Raw genomic sequence first — 27,507 nt, forward strand, 5'->3', positions numbered from 1 at the left:
TTAAAATGTATTGTTAATCACTTTTAGTAACAACAAAAGGACACATAATGACTGAAAGTTATTCACATGTAGAAACAGTGCAAGGAGTTACAAACACAAAATACCATCAGGATAACACATGACACTAAAATAATGCAATACACATGAACTAAACTACATAAAATATAACACAGAACAGCCCAATGTATTAAACTGATATTAAAATAAGAAGAAACATAACTAATCCCATAACATATAATGAAATGGTCATGGAGGGACTTTCGTTGAATGCCCGATTATTGTGTTTCACTGTAATTTTAATAATAGTTAAAAATAAAAAACTGATTCTCTTTTGTACATTTTTACAGTTAATTATATGGTTAAATAATATTTTTTACTTCTAAAAACTTAGCAAAATTGCCATAAAATTACATGTATTGTCTTGTTAAATGTAATATAACTTTTTAATGTATACTTTAAGGTAACTACCCATTAACCAATTAACTTTTTTTGTGCTCAAAATGGAAAGTGTTATAAGGAAAAAGGTTTATATAGACTCACTAAGCACTTTATTAGGAACACTTGTACACCACCTCATTCATGCAATTATCTAATCAGCCAATCATGTGGCAGAAGTGCAGTGCATAAAATTATTCAGATACGGGTCAGGAGCTTCAGTTCACATCAACCATCAGAATGGGGAGAAAATATGATCTCAGTGATTTCGACCATGGCATGATTGTTGGTGCCAGACGGGCTGGTTTTTCCAGCAGAGTGTGCTCCAACTCCATTGTTTACAGAGCTGAATCTGAGCTGAAGGTGGCTCTGCAGACAGGGTGGAGTTAAGCAGTGTGTTCTCGGTAAGTTGCAAACTAGTTTGTGAAATACATACTGGAAAGTTAATAAACAATGACCCCATCATTTTACCTTTTCAATATAACTAATATAACGCTAACCCTGTCCCTGACAACCATGTCACTCATGTTTATCACATCTGTTAACAATGTTAGCCAGCTATAGTTTGTCAGTGCAGTCAGTAACGTAGCTGATTGAAAGGTAAACATCAGAGCAACTTTTTGCAGCTCAGCAGACAACGGTGCGGTGGTGGATTGTGTCTGTTGAGTGTTGATTTTACACTACGTTGTTACCTAGTTGGTGAAACGCAATGCTGGAAATTAAATGAATGATGTCCATCTTTTACCCTCCATGACCACGTAGCTACTTTCATTGCTTGTCAGCTGAGTGGAAGCTAATGTGTAATGTATTCACCAAACTGTTTCGTTCAGGATTCATAGTTTGGTACCCCCTTCAACTGAACAATTCCAGTCTTTGCATTTATAAAATGTAATATTTAAAAGTCTTGTTTTCCACATTTGAAAGTTTCCACTGAACTTGCGTATAACACAATACAGTGTAACACCGCTGCTACTGTTTATCTCTTGACTCGGCAGGTGTAAATGCTTCTTGTTTTACAACCTATCAATAACAGACTGGCAGTAATACAATTGTCAGCATTTGTCTGATACAAAACAGTAATACTGATGTTTATTTAGCTATTTATTTATTTATTTTATTTTTATTTATTATTTATTTTAATGGTCAGTAACTGACTGATACTATTCATACAGTACTAATAAGCCATTTATTGTATTTGTATTCATTCTTTATTTTCTCAGTGTTCATTTCTAGAATTTGTTGACAATGTATAATAATAATGTCAAATATTCTTTGATAAAAATATTTGTTTAAGAAAGCAGCCTTCTGAGTACCTTTGCATAGTCATATCAGTGAGCAATCCATGTAGAAAAGGTCTTTTTTTCAGTCCAGGTCAAAAATTAACTATATCTGCCACCATATCGGTAATATATGTTCCCCCTCTAAAATCAGTATTGGTCTAAAAAAAATCCCATATCGGTTGGGCTCTAATTTTCGTGCAAGCGCGTGCTATTTATGCAAGTGTCTTTGGCAAAATCGCGCACGCAAGGCGCTAATTGGGTCAATGTAGGTGCGTCTCCATCCTATTATACAGTCCATTTCCTGTCAAGCACCAGTGATACAAACCAAGACAGTACATTCACAAGAAGTTGGTAGTGTAAATAGACTGTATGCACTGAATTAGAAGAATAAAAATATGGATTAATACTATTTTATGCATCCTTGTTAAATGGTACACGTTACTTTTGTATGCATGGAAAATGTGGTTCAGGATATGGATGTAGGATGTAGTTAAATTACAGAGAATATAAGTATTATTAATAATTTTAATCTACTGACACACAAATCATGGGTAGTTTTATTAGTGATTGTATCGGCACGCACTTCACTTCTACCGGTCAACATTGATTTAAAAAAATGTAAATAATTTTTTTGAAACACTTAAACGAAGCGATAATCAAATAAGTAGTCAAAAAAAATCATACCAAATCCAAATATTTTACTCTCTCCATCCACCGGCCCCTTTTGTAGTGACTTAATAATAATTGAAAAAAAAAACCATGACCTCTAGAAAACATAACACAAATCTCATCATTTCATAACAGTGATCCTCAAGGACATTATTTGATATTCTGCAATTTCAGAATTTGGACATGAACTTTATTACCACCTGCAGTTGGAATCTCAAAACTGCAAATGCAGAACCTGAATTTGGACTTTGCGCTGAGTTAAGAGGTAGTATTGAAACGTATTAACGCAATGACCAAATTCTTAGGAAAGTAGCAAATTGCACTTTACAGCACATCATTTACATACAATACACCCACAGTTTGCGAGCCTACACCCACAGTAGCGCAAACACTCCCACCTATGCCCATTTGGGCTTTGCGCTGGCACTAAAATTGCGCTTGGAATTAGCACTTTGGATAAGACATTGTGGACAGTTTGCACACTCACGAGAATAGATCCCCATGTGTTCAAGAGAAACCTTTTAATTTTGTCGGTCCCCTCAAGTAACTTGGGGCTGCAATGATTTGACAACAACACAGTTGTTACAGTTACTTTGGCGCAGGCCGTATTTTGTTCACTCCACACACTGCATTCATCAGTATAATGCTTGGGTACTGTTCACAGTATCAATCAAACTGGGTCAAACGTCTCACTGAGATGGCGTAGTATGAAGGTCCAGTCCACAGGGAGAGGTGTATATATCTTTGAAATGTTGAGATTGGAAAATTGTTAGTCTACCTGTGTTATTGGGATGGGAGAGAGACTGTACACAGTTAAATGTTTTGGCCAGGTAGGTGAGATGTCTTTTGATACAGTTAATTAGTATAATATTCTTTTCGAATGTACAAGAAGGGCTTATACATGCAATTACGAAGGAGGTCTATTGTAAAGCCCCTTTCTGCATTTAAGCCTTAATGGAAGGACTATTATGTGCTCTCATATTTCACAAATATTTGAAGAAGGTGGGGGTCAGTCTATCTTTGGACAATAATAAAGATAGCCTGTGCATACAGTGGCATATGGTTATGTAATTTCACCAGAGAAACAGTAAAACACACAAAGATTAGATTAATGTTTTTACTCCTAACAATCAGAAAGACGGTGACTGGTCTTTCCACACCATAAATAGATATTCTGAAAGATTACTTTCAGTGTTTGTCCTTTAGCATAAGTCATGTGTTAATAGTGGTTTGAATTGTCCAAAAATAAACTAAAAAGTAGTCTTGCTTGGCCAGACCTTTGACTAAATGGCATACCGGATGTCTGGTCCACATTGTGGCTTATTCTGGCCAAGAACCGCATATTTAGGCTGGAAGAGACCGTCTGTCTGGCATGTCAAGTGACTAGCTTTGTTTTTATGTGCCATTGATGTGCAGGTTTATTTGAAATGGATTGTCCTGTCAGTCTTTTATTGAAGAACAATCTCTTCGAACAGTTGTACAGAAAACACAGGGTCGTGATCACTTTGTGATCAGAATCTTTCTGGCCATCCAAAAGTATCAAGTAGGGATTTCACAGACTACACTCAGAAAACAAGTAAGGGATAATGTACACTCAGCTGGTCATTATCGCAGAGTGCTTGACAGGGTTGTCAGGACCCTGACATGGAGCATAGGATTCTTATATCTCCCTGAAATTGTTTATTTTGCAATAATAACATGCTGACTGTAGAGTATCCCACTTATTACATGGCTACTTGACATATAATTAAATGGGCATGAAATGGTGATTTGAGTTGAAATTACATTATTTTGCAAGAAGAAAGAGTCTGCAGAGTCTTCAGAAACAGCTTAATTCCACCTGCTGTTTGTGTCAGAGTTCTATTGGTATTTATATTTTGAAAACGACCATCTGACTGCGCATTATTCTGCTTATTACAGGAGTGCTTGCCAAATATTGTAAATAAATAAATGGACATGAAATATTAATTTGAATATAAATGATTTTATTAGCTTACTTCTAAAGATCGCATGGTGATACGAGGGAAGATGATAAGAGGGAAAAACAAATACCTGTGTGACAGGTGAAATATCACCAAATGTGAGTGAGGTCATTATTTAGAAATTTCAAATCCCTGGATGCCATGAATGACCAATCAGAATTTTGTAATCTGTGTAATTAAATGGAATATACTGTACACTTCCGCTCTTGACAAGGATATATGTGTCTTCAACAAAACTGTAATGGCACTAACGTTTTTAAATTTTATTTAGAGATTATTTTATCTTCAAAATTGAACCTTATATCAACCTAATACCTTGTAAACACAACTTTGTTTCCAGGTAGACTGATAAAAAACCTTGTGTACCTTTACTCATGTAAGTAGTGTAAAGTCGACAAATCGATTGGAGCTTGCCAGATTGAGAAAGTAATCATATAATTCATAATAAGTAATACAAATAATAATCTGTTAATAATAATAATAGTAGTTATTTTATAACAGTACCATATTTATGAAATAATTTCTTAGCTAATGCATGCGGCATTGCTTTGCAGTCCAGTTACAGTTTCAAGCTTTTTATTTTGGCAGAACATTGAAGGAAGACGTTTCTTTGAAGTAAAGTTAACAATGGCCTTTTTAAAGAAGTAAAATGTTCTGATCCTCTGTTCTGTCCACAAGTGTTATGGGGTTACTTTAGATTTGGATAGTAACGTTTAGCGGCCAATCATATTTGGAAGTACGCAAATGTTCAGTCACTGAACGCAGGGCACTTTTAATATAACACACTCAGCCATACTGCGTATAGAGAATAGAGCTGTGCACATAGAGTAAGCGAAGTGAGCACCGCATGCAGACTATTTATTTCATTAAATCTCAGACTTTGCGGTTTGAGAATTGCATATGAAAAGTCATATTGTGATTTAGATTAAAACATTTTTAGCCCTAGAATGTACAGGGTTGCCCCCCAAAATGGGGCCTCTCATGTCTTTAAAATGCTTCTACCGCTTTTTGTAAGCAACAAAGTAACATCACTGTGATATTATCGTGCCAACAACTTACTACAAATAAATAAGTACATAGTTTAGTTTTCAATGGCAGTAAACTTAGTTGCTTTTGCCATGTGGCCCTGGTTTTTTGTTGTTGTTTTTTTCTTTGATGGGCAAACAATTTACTTATTTATTTGTAGGAAGTTGTTGCTCACAATGACGTCACAGCGAAAAATCGTGCAAACGCCTTTTTTAAGATATGAGCAATCAAATTTTTTTATAGTTTTATTTTTTTTGCCACCTCATATGCATGTGTTAAAGCAGAATTGGAGGCTGTTTACTGTAATTTATATTGTTAGTAACATTTGTTGTTAAAACAATAATTTGTAGCCTAGCACTTCAACAAAGAACACTAAATAGCCTGACCTAGACATATTGAACATTTTAATAACTGTTCCTGCTCCTCCCATTTAATGTACTGTAACCTTCATGACCTGGAAACTGACTAAAATTTTGTCTTGAATGTTTACTTGAAATCTATAAAGACATTGGCTAGATTTGCCCCCCCAACACACACACATACATTTGATACACTTAATGCATTACTGAGCACTTAGAGCTGTTAGAGCTGTTAGAGCTGTAGAGCGTAAGTAGTTGCGGTCAACAATTGGAAATGTGTGCATTTTGGGATGCAGTAAGAGAGACGTTTTGCAATTTAATTATGAGAGGCAGTATGACAACAGAGTTAGTGCTTAACTTAGGATCTTATTGCCATACCAACCAATGAATAATAAATGAAAATCAACATTTCCTGTCATATATTATTTACCCAAAGATTCCATATCAATTACCACTGAATACCTCTTAATTTGAATCTGTGTTACCATTGTCTCAGCACAATGTTTTTACCATTAAAAACTTCTGGAATTTTAGAGAAGGCTATTACCTAAATGTTGTGCCTTAATAACATGCCATGGTTTCTCAATTAGTCAGTCTCCATTTCTATCAGTTATATCAAAAGCTGCATTGTTGCTGCTCACCAGCTGCGGATGAGAAAGCAGTTAGTGTAAAGCTCTGAAATGCTGGCAGGAGAATGTCTGGCACTGGCAGAAGGTGACCTCAGCTGGGTTCAGTTCACATCAAGTCAGCAGGATGTACTTGGTATTAAGGATGCCACGGTGTTACTTTTTAACGGTTAGATTGCAGCCTGAGAAAAAAATCCCGGTTAACTGGTTTTACGATTATTTGCTAATTTTCTTATTATGCAAAATTATGCTTATTATGAGGTAAAAAAGTCAAATCATATCACAACTGAACGTGTTATTGGATGCGTTTTTAGAGATACTGTATATGCATGCTAAGTTTAGCCCTGCAATAAGAAAACTGATAAATACACAACAAATAAATAGGAGGTATATAAAAAGAGACTATCTGATATAGGGCACAGCATTGCATCCCAAGTGAAGAATTACGCACTTTTAATGTACCCCAAGTGCTTTGAATCAACTCAAAAGTGTAAAACTTTAATATTACAATAAAAACTTTAAGATGTGGAACTTGTAGTTCACAGAATCTGACAGTTTTTCCTTTTGCAACATTTTATTAAATCAATCTACTGTCTGTCAGACATCCCTCCATAAAGAATCTTCAACAGACTCCATAAAAATACTTTAATTTATCTTGAATTTGTCCACAACACCTCACAAATAAACCTGTGAAATATGCATAAAAACAGGAACATAGCTTATAGCAGGTGATTAAATCATTGAGAATTTAAGACGCTACTTCTCAAAGTTGACCACACTGATATTAACTACACACAAGTGCGCTGTAAGAATGCTTAAACATTACGAGAAGTTACATCTCTCAGTTTATCCCGATTAAAAGCTAAAAATATTAAACGTACTAGTTGGTTGTTGTATGACTAGTAGAACATCCTGCCCCATTTCTTGGATGTTTACCTTTTATATTGATGTCTGTCTGCATGTTTTACATCCTTGGATTAACCGTGACATTTTCTTTTTAGTTGCGGTTAATAGTGAAACCATATATTCGCAACTACCCTACTAGGTATTGCTTTTGTGTAGAGTAAACTTAAATGTGAATAGGTTAATTCACAAATCGCTCTGAATGATGAATTAACGAGGCAGTCAGAATAAAGTTTTTTTTTTAAATCCTTATTCAGTGATAACAACGGAAATGCCATGGAAAAGTTGTGGAAATGTATTGGCAAAAAAGTATGGAAACCCTGCATTTACGTAAGAACCATCAGGGTTTGTAAAATGCAAGTTAGACATGAGAATGTGCATACTAGTGAACTGAACAGAAATGCCATTTTTGCTAAATTCACTGGTCACAAATTATTCAGACTGTTTCTGAATAAACACTTGCTGTGAATAATGAAAAATAAGTTTTCTTTTCTTTTGCTAAACTCAAGTCTATGCATACCAAAATCCGAAACACTGCCCCTTGTGGCCAAAACGGGAAGTGTTCTGGAAGAGCATCACTTTTGCAGGTGAAATGCCCACAGAGGGGCGCCAAAAAATTATAATATTTGCCCTTTGCACATGTCCAGAGTTGCACTTAATTCATTGTTGCTTTATACCTGGCTGCTACCTCAATAACTGCTATGTCCATAGAAAACTATTTCATAGTATGTTATGTTTACATTCTGCATTTTTAGAAAGTGTTATCTTTTTGCACTACTCAGATTAAAAATGTGTACTGGTCGGCACTGCACTGTCTCTCACTGTGCCTATTGTCCTGTTCCTTTAGTAATTATTGTACTGTCCCGTATGTTTTGCACACGTTTGCTCATGCTCTTTATGTAGAAATGTTATTTAGTCCGTGTAGTCTCATGTGGTTCTGTGTTTCTCCTATGTTGTTTTATGTAGCACCATGGTCCTGGAGGAACGTTGTCTCATTTCACTGTGTACTGTACTAACTGTATATGGTTGAACAACAATAAAAAAAACACTTGACTCGACTTGAAAATGGAACCTCCTAACAGTGCTGGTCTCTGATTATGCAAACACGAATAATTCCTGGTTTTAACGTGGGAAGTGAAATGGGGCCGATGTCAGTCTACTGGAACATTTGGAAACAACATTCTGGCTTCCTGTGCTATCATGTTGAATTTTTGTTACCTGAGTAGTTTCATGTGGGGTTGATCTCATCGTTCTTACTTTTGATCTTATAATAAAACTGGTAAATGTGTTTGAGTTGTGTGTGATGGTTGACCTTATGTTAAACAAGCTTTTCATACTGTTAAATGTGTTTTAAAATGCAGGTGTTGTTGTTGTCGATAAGTTTTTCATTCGTTCAGCCCTCACAGTTGGTACCCTCTTAACCTGGCAGCTCACAGTAACCCCGTCGCATGAAGCATTGCCTCATGTGGTTGGTGATAGAATGAGACATTTGCATGTTAATAGTTTAATGGCAAGGTGTGAAATCAGGCGGTGAGAAATGTAATTCCATGCAAAGCTTTGCCTAATTTGTGACTTGTGACATGTACCGTACTGCACAAAATCGTTCAAATGCTTGTACCACCATGTTTCAAACAAATGTAAAGAAGGTTTGCACAATTCCACAAATGTTATACTCCTGTTCCACAAATAATTTTTTGGATATCCTTTTTAATCACTTATCATATCGTTATCTTATATAGTTATTGGTATTTTGCGAAATCGTTCGACCTCTATTACACAGGCTTTTGTCATGGTGTGTTAAATGGTATGGTTACAAAAGATGCAGAATTATAGCCTTAGTCAATGTTCACTTTCATGATATGAAAAAAAGGTTCAACAGAAGGAAGAAAGTAATACAGGGTGTTTAGGGTGAACCAGGGCATGAATTTAGGGGGGACGCGATGGGATGTCATGTGGTGTCCAGACAAAAAAAGTCCTGGAATAAAAAATGTTGGCATGACTAATGCAGAAATATCTTTTATTGTAATTTCTTTAAAAAAATAAGCAGGGAAAGAATTGTTTTAAAATTTGATTTGTGTTTAAAAACGCTTTTGTCATGGGGGCACCCCTGTAGCTGCGAGTTTGAATCCAGGGTGTTCTGAGTGACTCCAGCCAGGTCTCCTAAGCAACCAAATTGGGCCAGTTGCTTGGGAGGGTAAAGACATGTTTGGTTAACCTCCTCTTGGTTGCTATAATGTGGTTCTCACTCTCGGTGGGGTATGTGGTGAGTTATGTGTGGAAGCTGTGGAGATTAGCGTGAAGCCTCCACACGCGATACGTCTCCACAGTAACGTGCTCAACAGGCCACGTGATAAGATGTGACCGTCTCAGACGCGGAGGCCACTGAGATTCGTCCTCAGCCACCCGGATTGAGGTGAGTCACTACACCACCACGAGGACTTGGAGCGCATTTGGAATTGGGCATTCCAAAATTGGGGAGAAAAAGGGAGGAAAAAAAAAAGTATATATTATATCAAATAAGTATATAGTCGTGGTGTAACCAACATGTAGGTAGCCATTTTGTTGTTCAAGTTGAACATCTGATATTTATTTTGACATTTTATTCTTGAGACATTTTGTTTAAGTCATGTGGTGTAACCCAGAGAAAACTTGATATTTTTGACTCCAAAATTAATAATATTTATATAAAAATTGTGTTCGAAAACTTTTTGGAAATGAATGATGAAGTTGTTTATACTCTTGTATCCAAGGTGCAAAGAAAGTAATATTATCCGTTTTACTTGATGGTTACACCACATTACATTTAAGTTTTAAATGTTTTTTAGAAAGTGCTATAAACTATTGCATTTTTAGATACCAGTATTCCCTCTGCAGGGCTAAAAGGTAGGTGAGGGAATGTTTTGTGTTAAACAAAGAAAATGACAATGTAAATGGGTATGCGGTGTTTTCCAGTGAAGTGTGTTTCATCATTGATTCACTAGAGGTGAAGAGACAGGTTTGGGCATGTGGTGTCCTCATCTTCTGTGATTCATAGCATATTCAGTTTTGCCAATAGACGACCATTGTGCTCTTCCTAATGTGTTTTCAAAGTATTCATAAGTACATTGAAGAAAAGAAATGGCTGAATGATCAGTGAATACTTTCAGACAAAAGACCATTTATTGATGTAGAGCAGACATATTCATCCACGCCATACATTTTATTGGCTAAATGTCTCACTTTCATACATTCCCTCATACTTTCTTGTATTACGGTAAATACGTTTTTATTTTCTTCTTCTTTGTGTTCTTTGAGGAACAGAACCTTGTGTGACAACAGATTGCATTCAGAGATCACCTCAGGTTCTTATTCTCTGATCGTGTCAATAGAAATAAGTACTTCTCAGCATGCTTGTCATATCTCTTAATTTTCAGTCACAACTGGCCTGTCACAAGGCTTCTGAGGAGGTCTCTTCATATCTGATTTTGTTAAATTCTGAGATTGCTGGCTTTGTTTTTCATTCAAATCTTTCCCTATGCACATGATGAGGTAAAAATGTCTAACTGTTTTAATTGTGACCTTTTTATAATCATCCTGACTGATATGGTATGTGGTATGCTTTCAATCACACTTTAAAAATATTTTTCACATGCCATTAGAGGTCGACCGAAATGGGTTTTTATATGTGTGCATTTAGCAATCGCATTTTCTCACATAAAACAACAAACTAATTAAATAAATTCACATACAGTGCACAGAATTAGTTTTATTGGCAAGTTGCTTACACATACAAGGAATTTGACAGTGAATATGACATTTACTTATAGCGCACGTGAAGCGCTTTTACTCTGAAGTTGCTTTTGTGTGGATGCCGCAAGTGCGGCAATCTACTGACTACTTTCAGCTTGCCTACTTGGAGTGTTTTGGTTGACTGTTGTGCAACATTTGTGAGTCAGAGGGACACTTTGACTTTCTTTTGGCACCACTCTGTGGACATTGCTCCTGGAAAAACGGAATATGTGCCCATATGTTCCAGCTATGGTTATTGGTAATTTCATAAATTGTAGACCAGTTTCGGCTCAGAAACTTTCGAATTGTCGCTGAATTCACAGTGAGATCAGTCTGGCTTCCACCAGAAGTTTCTGTTGATAAACCACCTAAAACAGCTTGGACTAGCTAATGACCAACTAGCTTGGACTGGCTAATGACCAACTTCAACCTGCTAGAACTGTACTCCTACTGTACACAGTCCTTCTGTTCTTATTTCGGTGAGCTTTATGTTTATATGTGTGACAAAGAATTGAAGAGAAATATCAGTGGCAGTCTGTCTTTGTAATTCTTCATTCCTCTTGGTATATTGGTGAATATGACAGGCCTTTGACAGAAGAGGCCAAAAACAATTGGTAGGAGTGACTCTCCTGACTAAAATGGAATCAACTGGTGGGACGTCGCCTTTCAACTGGATATCCTAGCAGGGCCATGCAAAGCAAGTTATTTTTGCCAGAAGTGTGCCATCTCTGCAAAACAGGTTGGAATTGTATGTAGTCATTTAGGAGCTTCCATGATGATCAAGTGTGCCAGCCCTTTGTAAGTGCTGACTATTAATCTAGTCCATGACGTTCAAGGAAATTTCTTTGGAAAAGACATTGATGGTATCATGCATGACGCATGCCAGGGTCGAGGGCTGACACTGACCCATGATTTCATGCAAGATCATTATTGTAGCCTTGTTCTCATGGAACATCAAAATAACATATGATGAAAGAATTGTAAAGGATGATCACAGAAGCAGTCTTTAGTAGATTTCAGTCCTCATTTTACTTCTAAGAGCTGAAGATAATTTCCCCTGCCTGCTCACTGGGAGTGTTTCACCTCTGGGATCCCAAAGTTTATAAAGAGGGAGCCAAAAATAAAAAAGTGCTTAATCCCTTTGGGTGATAAACAGTGAGAGAACAGTTACACGTTTACTTGAGTTCCACTTTGACCCTACATTAGCTGTTGTCCACGCAATCTCATGAATGCTTGTAATTTTTATCTTTATGCACTAGTTGCTAGGAATTTTTGTCAGTTTTGTCCTTTAATTTTCCACGAAAGTTCTTACTTTCAATTGCCCAAACATACTCTACGCAAGTACGTGAACGCAGACGCAATTTGCCACGCAAGCACAATTTCACGCGTTGTTGCATTGTAAAACGTGTCTGCGCTCAATTCCTAACCCAGCACATGTACAAGCTGCATTCTGCGCGTTGCCACAAGGGGTGCTAGAGCGGATTTTCTTCTTTTAATCAACAACTGTCATGGCAGACTCGGGCAGCAATTTGAATTTGAATCTTTTCTAAAATAAATATTACTTTTTGTCCCCAGTCCATTCAAACAAACTTGTTATTTCTCTGTGTCTCTCCCCACTCCTCAAATATCGACTCATCTACCACATCCGGTTTCATGATCACTCCTAAAAAATCTATTGCCCCATTGTGGTCTGAGGTTTGTAACAGCCAGAGCAACGCAAGAGCACACACATAATGTATGTACAACGGAACCATGCACTGACCCAGTCAGGCCAGTAGTTTAGAGTTTTACTTGCTCTGCCAAGCATTTTCACTGCCCCCACCAATAAAAAAAACTCCTATTTTTATGTCATGTGTATTTTTTCTTAAAAAGAATGAGTGAAAATTATTTACTAATGGTTGGATTTGCAAAAATTGTTTGAAATCATCCAGAAATTATAACTCTAAAAAAGGCATAAATTATGTAACACACTTTACTCAGACATATGATAAAAAACCTTACTAATTTGTTTTATAATTTTCAATTCAATTATCAAAGACTATTTCAAGTCATTCTCACAATTTTGACAAAACTGTTAGTCCAACATGATCACACAGGAAATGTACATGTTGCTTTCGACCTCTACCACATTCAGTCCAATTACTGACATTCGCCATCCTCATCAGTAATTTTTGCATCAATTCAAGCATGAAGAGTGTGTTTTGCGAGCGACCTCCGAGACACAGGTTATGTTCCCATGGTAACCAGGAAGTAATCATGTTCTCATAAACAATGATGAGCATGATTCGGAGGTCGCATTTTCCCTTTAAAATTACATTTTTACTCCACTGACGGTTGACAGTTGTGAGAGGTGAAAATAAATATGCATTCCTGTTGACTGTATAACATAATTTACAACTAAAAACATGGACATTTCTCCCAGAAACTGGAGCTCACTGGCCCATACATTTAACAGAACCTCCAGTTTCGGCCACTGGGGGTAGTGCTTAGAATTTGAGTAAGCACAGACCGATTTCAGCAGCAAACATTTCGACCTACTGTTGCCGAATTCACAGTGCGATCAGTCTGGTCAGTCAGCTAGAGAACATTATCTTTGTGACATTTTAAGGTCTAAATGAAACTTTCCTTATTCTCTCTTACATTCTATTTTGTTACCATTAATAGACTGAACTGCCATAAACCCTGTATGGAGATTTTCTGTATGCCACTTTGGCATTTGTTTCTGTGGTAACATGGCAGTTTAATGAGGGTATAGTTTTTGACAGGAAGACAAGAATGACCTTTAAAGAGAGACAGACTCAATGCTGGCAAAATACCTCAGTGGATACACACACAGCCTGCAGTCAGAGAGAGTCCAGCTTTAGTAAAACACACTGGCTCTTCCCTGGAGCTTCTCTGTTCTCTTTAAAGGGACATTCCCATATTTTCACATCAAAACCTGTTTAAACTCTTCAAAATCTGGGAAGCTCTTGAGAGCATTTCTGTTCTGTCTGTTTTTCTCACATCACACAGACACTGGCACCTTTATTGGTTTAAGCTCTTGGAGTTGTTAATTATACATCTCAAGATGTCAAAATCCTATAATAAATACAGTTGTTCGCACATTTTAAAATATACGTAGCCGATTTACTAACAGTTGTGGCACATCAAATTAATTCTAAGTTAATGTGCCATGTTGCTTGGGAACTGTGTGAATTGGTGGAACAATTGTTTATTATGATTAATAATAGTAATAAATTTAATTATTTATTAAACATAATCCTTATCAAATTGCTGTTGCTGCTGTTCTGTACCGTACTTCTACGTCATGTCAGCATTATTTTAATTACAAGATTTCGACTTGAAAAATGTATTCATGTCTTCGTAGAACTCAATTACACGATGTAAACTAGGAATTCTATGAAAGCTCAGACTTGACAGTCGTGACGTCATGTAAAAAGAACCAATATGGCAGCGGCCTCAATAGTTAAATGTAATAGAAAACACATTTCTGTTTGATGTGCCATTTAGTCGTGCCAGAGTTATCTTTAGCGCTTTCTTTGTTCTTAAACATTTCTTTGTTCAAGAACATATATAAGTTAATTAATTAATTAATGTAGTAAAAAATACTTTTGTTGTTTTGCCGTTATGACTGTTGCCATAGAAACAAATCATTCCTCTGTCCTAAGACATGATCAGCTCCGAGTAGAATCTCAGAGTTACCATCTCATAATTACAGTAATTCCGACTCGACGTGAATGCAGCATTCTACTCTGCTTTGTGTCATGCCTAACAACACCCTTTATCTGTGGTAAAGTCACTGTAATACAAACATCTCTTTTAAATAAAATTCAGATTACCTCCTGCTAGCCTCAGGCAGTAATAGCACAATGTTTATTGTGCTGAGGCAAATTGAAAATTGAGATTTGCAAATAAAACGCAATCTAATCTTTTCTAATTAGCCTAATTAACATAGATAAGAGGCGTGTTTTCACAGAGGAATGACAGTGACTTAATTTAGCACTGATTGCTTAAACGAAGTTGCGGATGATTAGTAAATACTTTTTTGCACTGAAATATCATGCCCTAAAATGGCATAACTGTGTAGTCAGTTCGTCCAATGTTTTGTGAGAAACATTGAAGGCAGTTCAGTAGTTTGTCCTTAACAGATTGGAGACTGGTAGGTTATCATTGGCCAACCACAACACTGAACAGTGGGAGGAAATGCCATTGAACAACAGTTGAATTTAGGCTATTTGTTGGACATAGAATGCAAAACTTGGATATAGATCAAGATGTGAGGAGGATATGATGACCTGTTTTCTGGATGTCATTTTTCAGGGTAGTAGATTTTCTCATCTGCCTTTTCCTTCTTTGTTATATATCATAATGTGGGGAAAGCATTTAATTATACCTATTGTCATCCCAACCAGTGTTTCTGGTAACCAACTGATCTCATCTGGGGAAATGTTGTCTGAAAGTGTTTTTAATCCTGACAGTATTACCACACAATGGTTGATTGTGACATATGATTCTTTTATACAATGATAATTGAGGTTGAAACCGTGCCCATGGGGCAGGTAAATTCCTCTGCTCATTTCAACAATGACTGAGTGGAAAGTTACCATAAGTCTTATAAAGTTGAGAAACAAAGAACTTTATGAGTGAAGGAAGGAACATTGTGTTAATGTTTGTGGAGGCTGGAGTAGAGAAACATCTACATCTTCAAAAGTTCAGGCATCTGTACTTTCTTAGCTCTCATTGTGGAACAACCATTTCTCTCGAAGAGTAAATAATGGAGGGGAGACTTTGAGTTCAGCACAAGAACTTTGAAAAGTTCCACAATCAGCTCCTCTTTTTTTGGGGGGGATGACCCTCATGAAAATAGGAAAAGAACTTAATGTAAGAAGATGAGAGAATAGACTCACTCTGTTCTAGTATGTTTACTTTTTCCAGCTTTTCTTATTGAATATTTGTAACTGTATAAAATGTATTTTATATATCCCTGGCTAATGCACAGTGAAAACAACCAAAAATAAATTTGCTTGGCTAAATTAATTGCAATTTTGAAACACTCCTGTCATATCAGTAACCTTATAAAAGCTGTTTTATTCTGCATGGAAAGGGTCCTATCATGGGGCAGACATGTTATGATCACATAAAAGGCCAAATACTACTCGCTTAACCTCTTCAACTCCAGACCATTTTTGGGCTGCTGCCTGCAAATTTTCACTATTTACAGTATTTACTGTGGACTAATTCACATTTTTTCAGAAACCCCTCCAAATAAAAATAAAACCTGAAAAAAACTCCTACTCTAATTATTCACAAGTAATATTGTATAAGTTACAATCCTATGATGAGTGGAATTGTTTTGTTGTTGTCCTAACTTTGTAAACATGTAATTCTAGTTCTGCTCACTCATCTCCCTCCAAAAACTCTTATTTTATTCCACTAGATGGCAGCAAGTACCTCCTTCCGTCACAAAATGCTGATCTGAAATGGACAGTAGTTGGTTCTCTAACACATTTTAGCCCACACAGATGTGAACATCCATAGACATTCAGTCTAATTTTCAGTTCACGGACCACCCTCATTGTTTCGTCGAATGTCTTGGCCTCTGAGTGGACTAGAAGCACAAAAGTCATTATCTAGGTGCCATTCGAAAGCTGAGATCCTCCCCTTTGCTATGATGTATAACATTTTATCATCAATAGTCAATAACATATTTCTGAAAATTTGTTTAGCATGCTTTTCCTGCTGGACAGCATATTTTGTTCTGGGCATCAAAGATATAATTTTGGATTTTTTTTTAAATCTGAATTTTCAGCATCATTACTGCAATCTTCAATGTCACATGATCCTTCAGAAATCATAATAAGATGCTGATTTTCTAATATGGGCATATTTAAAGTGCATTTTACTCATTTAACCTGAACAAATATTTGCAAGCACAAGCTTTGTTAATGATAATGAGGCAGCATAAACACTAGTTAAAATATAATCTAAACATTCATATTATTTTTATATCATATCATATTACATACCATATTTATATTATACAGCATACAATTTAAATACCTGCTTTAGCCGAAACAACATTTACATGTAACTAAAACTTGCTTATTAGGATATATTTCAAATGTCAATACTCTGAATCCTGGCTGGCAAGTCTGGAAACAGTCCCACTAGTAAAATATCTATATGTTTATATAAAATAGCATGTCAGCTAAAGAAAACTAAATGACTTACTCGTCCGAAATTGTATCCTCGGCTGGATCCAAGTCTCTCTTCAAAATTCAAACGTTCATCGGAATCCCGCTCTTCTTCAGAGGAAAATGTTAACTCTTCCTTAATATCCAGGAGATTCCTCGAATATGTATCGTTACAAACACGCAGAAAAGTTGAGTTGTGTTGTGTTTACGTTAAACCTCACCGTCGGGGGCGTTTACCATTTGCATTGATCGTCTCCGCACATTAGCATATGAATGGTGCGCTCTGCTGGTGGGTGGGATCACATTAGAGATAATGAGTTGCACCAGAAGAAAATGTTCAGGAGAATATTTCTTTTAAATTTGAATAGTTTTATTTAAAACTAGACATTTTAAGCTTTCTTTAGACATATGTTTCATGTTTGTGTGATAAGTATTCGCGGAGTTTCAGTTCATTTTTGTGACATGTTTCTGAAATATGCTCGTGAATACAGAGACTGTTGACAGCTCACCCTTTTTATTTTCTTTATTTTACAAAAGCACAAGATTTTGTTGTTATTGTGAGTGTACACAAATAAAATTAGACCCTTTTACAGTCTCTAATGATGTCTTACACTTATCTGTATACCCAAAAATGACGGAGTATTTTAAATTGTTTCCGCTGTAATGACGAAAATATCCAGCAGGACGCGCTGGGCATTCCTACTGCTGTCGCTCTAACGTTATTGTTGGACTGCACAACTGGCCGTAGCTTTGGAAATTCTGATCATAGATAAGATGTACTGCTGGTGAAACAAAGATCTCATTCTAATTTGACAAGGAAGTAGTTCTCTTGGCTCTAAAAAATTAATGTTCAGCAGGGGAGCGTTCTTTATATAACCTGCAGCAGTGTTCATTGCATCATATTATGAACAAGATAAACGATCGATCAATATATGAATCAAACTCACTCAGAATGAAAACCGTTTTTTACATGGTTTTCCACACATCTTTGTTTTATGATATCCACACATGTGGTTACAGACAAATTATTCTGAACAGTGAAATCCCTCATTATAATTTCTTTATAATTTTTCCTCCGTCTTGCCTGCACTCGACATCAGTATGTCACAGGAGACAGATGACATGCGCTCCACTGCCTTTTTTTTTACATTGTTTGTCGGTCCCGAATGTCACATGTCATTTGCATAAAATTCAACTTTTCTCGCCATGACCACGTTGTCGCCATCAGTCACTGACATTTGTGTTGCCAGAAGTTGCTGTGCTCTCATTGATAATGAATGACATCCTGTCACTTTGTCGCTGTGTGATGCTGGCAGTGTACATGGGGTTTTAGTGTTGGGAACTGAGAGACGGTTCTTATTTGGTACTGGTTCTGGAGCTGTATGATTTTAATGATTTTCTGGTGTGTTAATGGTTCTTGAACATGTTTTTTTTTTCTTTTCTCGATGTGGACGTAACACCATACTAAAATACACTTGACAGTTTCCTGCTGTGCTTTTCAGCACCAGCATTGCCTCACTACTGAATCTGTACCTCGGAATGCACATAGCCCTTTTCCACCGTCATGTTTTGGGAGTGGGTTCTTAGGCCGTTGCAAATTATCAAATTGTTCTGTGAGTTTCCACCACTGTTAAGGCTGCGGAAAATCTGGTTATCTCTAAAAATTGCATTCATTTCAAAATATTTCTTCCTCAAAAGTAAGAATTGTTTATGGAACCCTTAATGAATTGGAATCTATAAAAGGAATCTCTAGTGATTCCCATTCCTAAACACCCTAGCAACTGCATAGCAGCTAATTAAAAACAACTCTGAACACCTTAGCAATTGCATAGAAACAACCGTGCAACCACCCAGATTTGGCACCACTTTTTATTTTCTTTTTTTTTTTGATTAAATGTAATTTTTTTTCATTTATTTTTTTATATATGTAGAATATTTATTGAGTGCCACACAACTAGGACCAGTGGAATTCATTTCTGTGATTTTCACAAATTTTCGCCATTGAACAGCATCACAAACTTATTCAAGGACGACCCCCCCCCTCCACACATTCCTTGCGAGCTTCAAACCAGCAAAATTCCGGTTCCCCTTCTGTCACTACATCAACACAGCGTCTCGTTCCCTCCATCAGGGAACATAGGTTATGACAGTAACTGAGATGTTTTCAGCCCTAAAATTGTTTTTGTGGAAAACATAAGGAGATGTTAGACAAAACGTTAGGGACTGACAGCCTCCATCACCATTCACTTTCATTGGTGACTGAAGCTGTCAGTTCCTAACTTTCCCTTCCATTTAAATGTAAGTATATTGTCATATCACCCAGCCCTAAGTCTTCATAAAAGCCCAAACAAACCATAACAAATCAAAGTTTCTGCCCAGCACTGCCTAGCAGTGTTGACGTTCCAACAAGCACTTCCTGTAAACACTTAAGCCACACTCTCAGCACAACAGCCCACTTCAGCACTGAGAGTCTCATAGCCGAGACTTCCAAAAATAACCCTATCCTGAAATAAAGACGTAGGCAGAGAGGAAAGTGTATTTTTTTTCTTTTCACTGAAGGAGTTCCATTCAGTGGAGTCATCTCTCCTGTCATCTGTCAGTGGCAGAAGAGGAAAAATCACTCTGTCTCTCCAGCCCGATTTCTCATTCATTACAGTCAGACTAGACTCCAGAACGGTTTCAGAAAGCACTTCGTGACCATGCTTTCAGTTACATAATATAAATGGAGGGTAAATGTATTTGAACCTTTCACCACTGCATCTGTTAGACCTTCCCAATATGAAATGTGGCCAATTTAATGTGCATTAGAGGGTTGGCTGCCACAGTGTTTGCAATAGCGTGGATATCAGCGTCTGGGCATAACAGAAGCACTTATCGTCACACTCTAGATTGACTGCTGTTAAACGCTTTGCGCTGTTTGTATTGGTGTATAAAGCATAGGCTTTCTCTAATTGGAGCCATTTTGTGTTTCAGCTCTGCAGCAGGCATCATGACCACAGCTAGGTACCGACCCACCTGGGATTTGGCCCTGGACCCGCTAGTGTCCTGTAAACTGTGCCTGGGAGAGTTTCCCTTGGAGCAAATGACCACCATCACCCAGTGTCAATGCGTCTTCTGCACCCTGGTGAGTAGCATCAAAACAAGATTCTTGATTATATGTATTGTTACCATGATATTAAATTACTCATATTGTGATGTAAGATTTCGGTCATACCACGTACTTGCCACATTAATAGAGATATAAACATTTAATTACTTTAAAAATTAAGAATATGACCCTAAAGGCTAAGGGGATCCTGCTTTATGACCTTTGAGACCTTTCCAAAAATGAGTAGCTCTGAACATGATGTGTGGTTTTTCATGTGTTTTCAGTCTTATTTTAGGAATTATGATTATGTGTTATCTCTCAAGCTCATTTAATTTGTGATTTCTATCTTATTTTAACTATTATAAGAATGGAACATCTTAAAATAAATCAGTGGAAATTCTTACATACTAAGCCAAAGATATTTTGAAATGAGTGTCAATTTAAGCACAGAGTTCACAGCTCTATAGAGTATCTCCACAGACTAGCTGAACTGTATTCTGTGCCAGCAGTGTGATTCACAGTCCAGTAATAAACATTGGAAGCATCTTCTGCCATCTGAGGTTTGCTGTTCAGGGAGCAGTTTACCTTTGTTGTGATCTGAGCACTGATATGAAAGCAGTTTTATTTATATCTTGAGGATGCAGGCAACATTTGGGTAAAAGAAGCTGGTACTGGAATAGGGTAAAGGGAAAACATCTGTACCTTTGACTCTGAAAAGTCTTGTCTTGGTTGTTTCTGAGCTCGCTAGAGACAAAACTGTCTTTTGTATCTTGATGGGATTGTTCACCCAGAAATTTACATTCTCTCATCATTTACTTACCCTCATGCCATGTAAACATGGATAACTACATTTTGAAGGTCCAAAAAGCACATAAAGGCAGCCTAAAAGTAAACCATAAGATTTCAATAGTTAAATCCATTTTTTCAGAAGCGATAGGATAATTGTGGATGATATTGATTATATCAATATAAATATTTAACTCCCTCAGACTTAACCTTGCACAAAAGTCATTAAAGCTCAATTGCTCTTCTTCTTTTTCAGCTTACAAGATTTTTATTTTTTTTTGTTTGGTTTGAGGTAGACCATTAGATAAATATTTGAAAGTTTGTTTTTGTTTTTTTTGTTTTTTACGGTCATGACCTATTAAAATGGCAAGTTGCAAATTCCATTGCAAACATTGGAGATCTTGGATAAGTGTTTGTTAAATTGAGGTGAAACACAATTACTTTGAGCAAGTTAATAGTTTATCACGAGTGGTTAAATGATTCTGTCCTCAAATTTCACACTCTTGTGGACACAGTGAGCAATTTAAACAAAAGGACATTACAACTAAATGTGAATGTTTTAAAATGTAATGTAATCTTTTGTTTTACTACCTTTTTAAAAGTGTCTGAAGCAGTATGTGGAAATTCTAATCAAAGAGGGCTTTGAAACTGCGATCAGCTGTCCAGACTCTGCATGCCCAAAACGAGGACATTTACAAGAAAATGAGGTAATGTCAACACTTTTTTTTTAGCACCATTTATTCAGTATTATTAAACAGATGAATGTTAAATGCAGCATTGCTGTCATGCTAAAATACACAATATATTAACAACTATGTTTTGAAAGACCTGCTCAACATATCACTCCACAGCATCCATATATTTGCTGCATATTCTATTCTTGTTACATTCTGTAATATCAAGTACTATATATTCTAGCTAAAGAATGGTACTTAATGAAGTGAAAATTTGTGTCTTTTTAAATATTTTTATTATATAGTAACTAGGGCTGAAACAAGTTGTTGGCAATAAAAAATTAGCACCAAAGATATGTCGAATAGTCGTTTGATCTCATTTAAAGTAACATGAGATCACATTAAACTCTGAAGCACGAGAGCAGCACTCCAGTTCCCGCCTGATTGAGGTGAGGAAGAATTACACAGCTCACGGTCCATATGAACTCTAAACTTTCCGAACAGCTTCAGTTGATGTACAGTAGATCGCAAAGTATGAGGGAATAATACAAAATACAGAAGCACTCTCGTTGTGAAATAAGCAGAGCTGGAGCTGCCTCTCCGCTCTGCTGAAGCAAAACTTCTAGCATCTTTAAAGCACCCTGGCGTTTCATCTTAAATGCAGTTATATTTAATGCATTATAAATGTTCAAATAATAAGGAAGCAAAAAAGCAGTAATCCCCTCTCCTAGATTATCTGCTGATTTAGGGGGCTGTATGCTATTCCCAAAAATAGTAAAGAGCAAGTGGCACAACTGTAGATGCCTATAGGTCACCTAGTGCATTAACCCTCCTCACAATCCACTCTGACCAGCAGAAAGGGGACTTATTAATTCATAGTCTGGGGTTTAGCCATAAGCTTGAGGCAGCATTTAGATAAATGTCTGAATTAAACACTCTGGACACTTTTGTCCATACTGCGTGCAAATGGTAAATAATGGGTTGTAACTTAACTTCTCTGGTTAGATCAGCCTTTAACATTTGTTGGAATTCAGGATTTTGCAAAAGGGATACATTAAAGCACCAACTATATGATTTCCTTTTCTCCATATGTGGCAGCACCTCTAAACTCACTGGGGCGTGATCTGAGACAAGATGTTTCTAATTGAACAATCAACAACAGATTGAATGAGGGACTTGTATATATTTTTGTTTTTTTTCCTGAGGAGGTCAGAGATATGGTGAAATTCCTGGACAAGCTCTTCCTGTGTCTGCTCAACATAACAGGCCATAAGCTGGAAATCGAGCAAGCTCACAGAGTCCCGGCTCTGCCGATTTCTGGCCAAATATATATATATAACAAATATATTCTTGAATGAATCTTATGGACTGATGAAAAGAATGTTTAGTACCTACCAAATGGGTTCAAAAGTCTCCAAATATCTGTAAGACCGAGATTTTACACATCCTGCGAAGTGTCAGTGTTGCTCTAGTGGGCTTACACACTTTTGCGTCAATATGATTAAGGACTGAGTCCATCAAAAGATTAAAGTCTCCTCCAATATTATATCATGAGGGGTGCCAGCAGTGCAACAATCAAACCCCAAACGAACAAAAAGAAAAAGAAAAACGTGTGCATTAACCCTATGCACGACAGTGCTAACGGCGTCAATCCCTCTAAACTCAAATGGTCCATGTACACCTACGAGAGCCCCCGCAACAATTTTACCATAAGATTGCTCAACTTAAATGCTTCTGCACAACTATTGTTAGGCAAAATTACTTTACAGAAAATACTTTGTAAAACAATTCCCAGCCAATAGGTAGAATAAATTCACAGAGCGTGTAGATTCATTCACAGAACTGTCCGAAGATGTTTTCCTCCACAAAACACATTCCCACACAACATATATAAATATATATATATTTGGCCAGAAATCGGCAGAGCCGGGACTCTGTGAGCTTGCTCGATTTCCAGCTTATGGCCTGTTATGTTGAGCAGACTCGGGAAGAGCTTGTCCAGGAATTTCACCATATCTCTGCCCTCCTCAGGAATTACAACAATTTGCACGTTATTCCTCCTAGTGTGATTCACAAGGTCTTCCAACTTTTCAAAAACGTGTTGTAAATCTGCCTTGGTTACCAACGACGTCTCAACGTCCCGGATTCTTGTAACCAACTCAGATAATTTTATTTCCATCGCCGTAATCGATCGACATATTACAACGAGATACTCCAACTCTGCAACAACTTTCGTCAGCATCACAGACATACTCGCCAGTTGACGCTGAATTTCTCCTGCTGCGCCATCCAAATTTAGTCCCTGGTCCGCAGGCCTGTCAGATGTTTCATCTTGAGCGCGTAAGTGTCTTTTAATATCTCCAGACCACGAGGATTTCGGAATTCTTTGCCATGTTGACTTCAAAGAACAAATATGTAGTAGGATGTGTCAAATCTCACCGATTTATACCACAAAAATAATTATAAACTAGCAAAGCACGCAGAGCTCTTGGTTTACACGTCTGCTCCTCGCATGGCGTCACGTGAACTCCCGCAATGTCGTTTTTTAACAAAACATGCAATAATCACAGCTGCTGGAATAACGGATGAATGTTTTGAAAATTTCCAAACAAAATCCTAATACAGACCAGTTTATGTATATCTAAAAGAGATTAGAGCTCTTTAGGATGAAATCTCTGCAGTCTGACTCTCCCCTCGGTGGCTTGCACCACGAAATCCTCTCAAATCTGAGGTCAGTGCAAGGGCAGGGTTCCTCCTCACAGCTAGAGGCTCATTGTGAGCATGGCTGGCTCATTCAGTATTTTATTCATCAAAGCAGCTAAACCTGAGGAATCAGACGAAGATGAAAAGCAGCAGAGTCACTAATGTTTTTGTGACATGGCGGAGGGCGTGGCCGGGTCGTGATTATACACACCTAGGTCCCTTATCAGGCTAATTAAGCATCAGAGGGATAAAGGCCGACTGTGGATGGTGGTGCGACGAGAGAGAGGTTGTTTACGGTCAGCTGTCCGTCATGTGTGTGTTTGTGTCGTTTGTTTAAGTTTTTCATTAAACTATTATTTATATCATCAAGCCGGTTCTCGCCTCCTTTCCCTTAATTCCTTTTACAGTGTTGCTTTGCAATCCTTAAAGGTGAAGTAAATTTGGTGACACTAACTTAACAGAATTGCAAATGTATTATTGTTTACAAAAATATTCCCCAAAAAGTTACCTTAATGATCTATTTCTACTTGATCTAACCCATAAAATTACTTTCGCTGGTGTAACCAAACTTGTCAGGTTGATTTTAGTTGGTGTAGACTAACTTGTCAAGTTGATCTAGTCAGATAAATAAAATTATTGACTTGAAAACCAGTTCATTTAGATGTTTTCACATGTAACACATTTTTTGGGTTAGACATCATATTTGATATTTGGTGTATGTTTACCCAAATCAAATAAAAATTTGAAAGACAGTATCTATAAAGTGAAAAGTCCTTTTATATCCATCAGACCACAATGTTCTTAACTGCTGTTGTTCACTCTTTCTCCATCTCTCTTTCAGATTGAATGCATGGTAGCCACAGAGATAATGCAGAGATACAGGAAGCTGCAGTTTGAGAAGGGTAAGTGGAAAATATGTTTGTCCATCAGGGGGGCGATTAGCATCACACAGCACCTGATGGGACACGTGTTCATGTTTGTTTATGGTTAGCTCCATACTTATGGTCCTGGATCGGCCTCAGGGTGACTCGCAGTAGACAAATAGGCCAGGCAATGGTGTACATGTGAGGATGAAAGTGAAGCGAGGGACTCGCGCTGGACACGTGTGTGTCTGGATGACATCGTGCTGTCTGAGATCAGTCGCTGTTACCTGTGCTGCCTGCATCTCAAAAAATGACAGCCTGCAACCTGCTGACATGTATCAATGTCACCTAGGATTTTGAGCATAAATCTGCCTCATTATGTTACAGGAATAGTTAACCGAAAATGAAAATTCTTTCATTAATAATTTTTACAGAGAAGATACAGTATAATTTAATGTTCATTCCACATTTTTCAATAACATTTTTAATTCCCCTAAAAATATATTTATTCATACCAAGTTAATAATTTCCCAATTAAATATGTTATTGAAAAAAATAAACATAGTCATGATTTTCTCATGTGAAATGTAATTTCAGCTTGCTATTTGAAATTACATTTTAAATGTGTTATTTCAGCTTATGGTCGTAACACCTTATTTCATTTTGCAGTCTAAAACTCTTATTTCAGTTTCTTAAATGTTTGGCAACCTATGCTACGAATGTTTCTGTTTTTTTTTTTATTATTATAATTTTTACAGTGCACAATATTAATTGTATTTGTTTAGGTTTTTTTTTATTTAAAGTCTTAAAAAATCTTTTTGATTTAAGAAACTGCATTGTCCCTGATAGTGTGCTTTAAAAGACATAAGACAACTATAGCAAGACAACCAGAGCAGAAATAAGTGGCAACATTTCCACAGATGGACAAGCAGCTATTAAAATATGTTGCATGCTTGTTGTGTTCTGTAGTTGTCCAATCAATATTAACCTTGTTAAAATGCAAATGAGAATGTTTACCCTTGATGTAAAGTAATGGTAACCCTAGGTTAAGTATAGTGTGAAAAACCTTTATATCGCCTTACCATGTCTGAAGCAATCTGTATACTGATCTAAAATGCCTTTGATTTTAACATGTGTAACTTCAAGTCAGAAATCTCCTAGATTAAACAGATTTATTTTGAGTAAATTATACTTGTGTTAATTGGATACACTCGATCAAAGCATGCATGTTCTCTTAAAGAGATAAGACCTAAGGCTGTTTAGCTCTGTGCCATATACTCTGCCTGTGAATCATCTCTTTTTCATCATCTCTATCACTAGAGTGATCCAGACTCTGGGCTTTGACATGTCTCCAGTGGTTTGAATCCAGGGTTGGGCTGAAACACAATGGCGTTACGTAATCCGAATACAAAAATGAAGTAACTGTATTCACCACTTGTTATGTTTTTAAGCACCTATATTCATAATACTGTTACTTTATAAAAATGTTGTTAGAATACTTTTAGAGTACTAATCTCATAATGACCACAAAATAAGGGAGATGTGAAAGGAAAAAAAAAAGTCTAGTCAATCTAGTAAGAACAAGCGTTTTCTAACACCGTGCACACTGCACGCTTGGCCTCTTGCTTTCTCTTCCCCTGAGCAGGAGCAGCGTTTGTGCAGTGTTGCCAGGGTTGTGCTTTCACAACAAATTTGTCTAATTTGAAAACACAATTGTGGGTTAAAATGATAGAATCATGGGTTGCAGTTTTTGGGATGCTTAAAAAAATAGTAGACACTAAAGAATGACAATACAGCGTCTTTTTCATGTATGATTCTGGGATTTAACATCTGGCAACTGCACCGTCTTAACAACCAGCATGTTGTCTGAAGTGCACCAGTATCAATACAGCTGGACAAAGTTTTTTCACAAATAAAACATTTAAGCGCATGATGCATTGTTTCCAGCAATTGTAATTGTGTGTAAATACATTTATGCGACTTATGTGCTGAGCTTTGCAGTGTAAAGACAGACTGCTATCAATAACCATTTGGTGGGTCACATCCACATTGGAGACTTGCAGAATGAGGATCTGTTGAGAAATGGCGGTTATAAACAACAATAATATGAATAGGTAAATTATGAGATAAAGTACTGCAAATACTTAAAAA

General features: G+C 36.8%; 1 protein-coding gene across 2 annotated transcripts in view; it reads left to right on the forward strand.

Annotated features, from left to right (window-relative positions):
* Positions 1-27,507, forward strand: part of rnf144aa (ring finger protein 144aa) — a 47,162-nt gene that overhangs the window by 1,643 nt on the left and 18,012 nt on the right. For both annotated transcript variants that reach the window (XM_052145696.1, XM_052145695.1), the window contains exons 2-4: positions 20,216-20,366; positions 21,719-21,823; positions 25,335-25,395. In XM_052145696.1, the coding sequence (XP_052001656.1) occupies positions 20,232-20,366; positions 21,719-21,823; positions 25,335-25,395 (301 nt within the window). In that variant the 5' untranslated portion in view covers positions 20,216-20,231. The remainder of the gene's footprint in view (positions 1-20,215; positions 20,367-21,718; positions 21,824-25,334; positions 25,396-27,507) is intronic.

The sequence above is a fragment of the Xyrauchen texanus genome, chromosome 16, assembly GCF_025860055.1.
Source record: "Xyrauchen texanus isolate HMW12.3.18 chromosome 16, RBS_HiC_50CHRs, whole genome shotgun sequence".
Taxonomy (NCBI): domain Eukaryota; kingdom Metazoa; phylum Chordata; class Actinopteri; order Cypriniformes; family Catostomidae; genus Xyrauchen; species Xyrauchen texanus.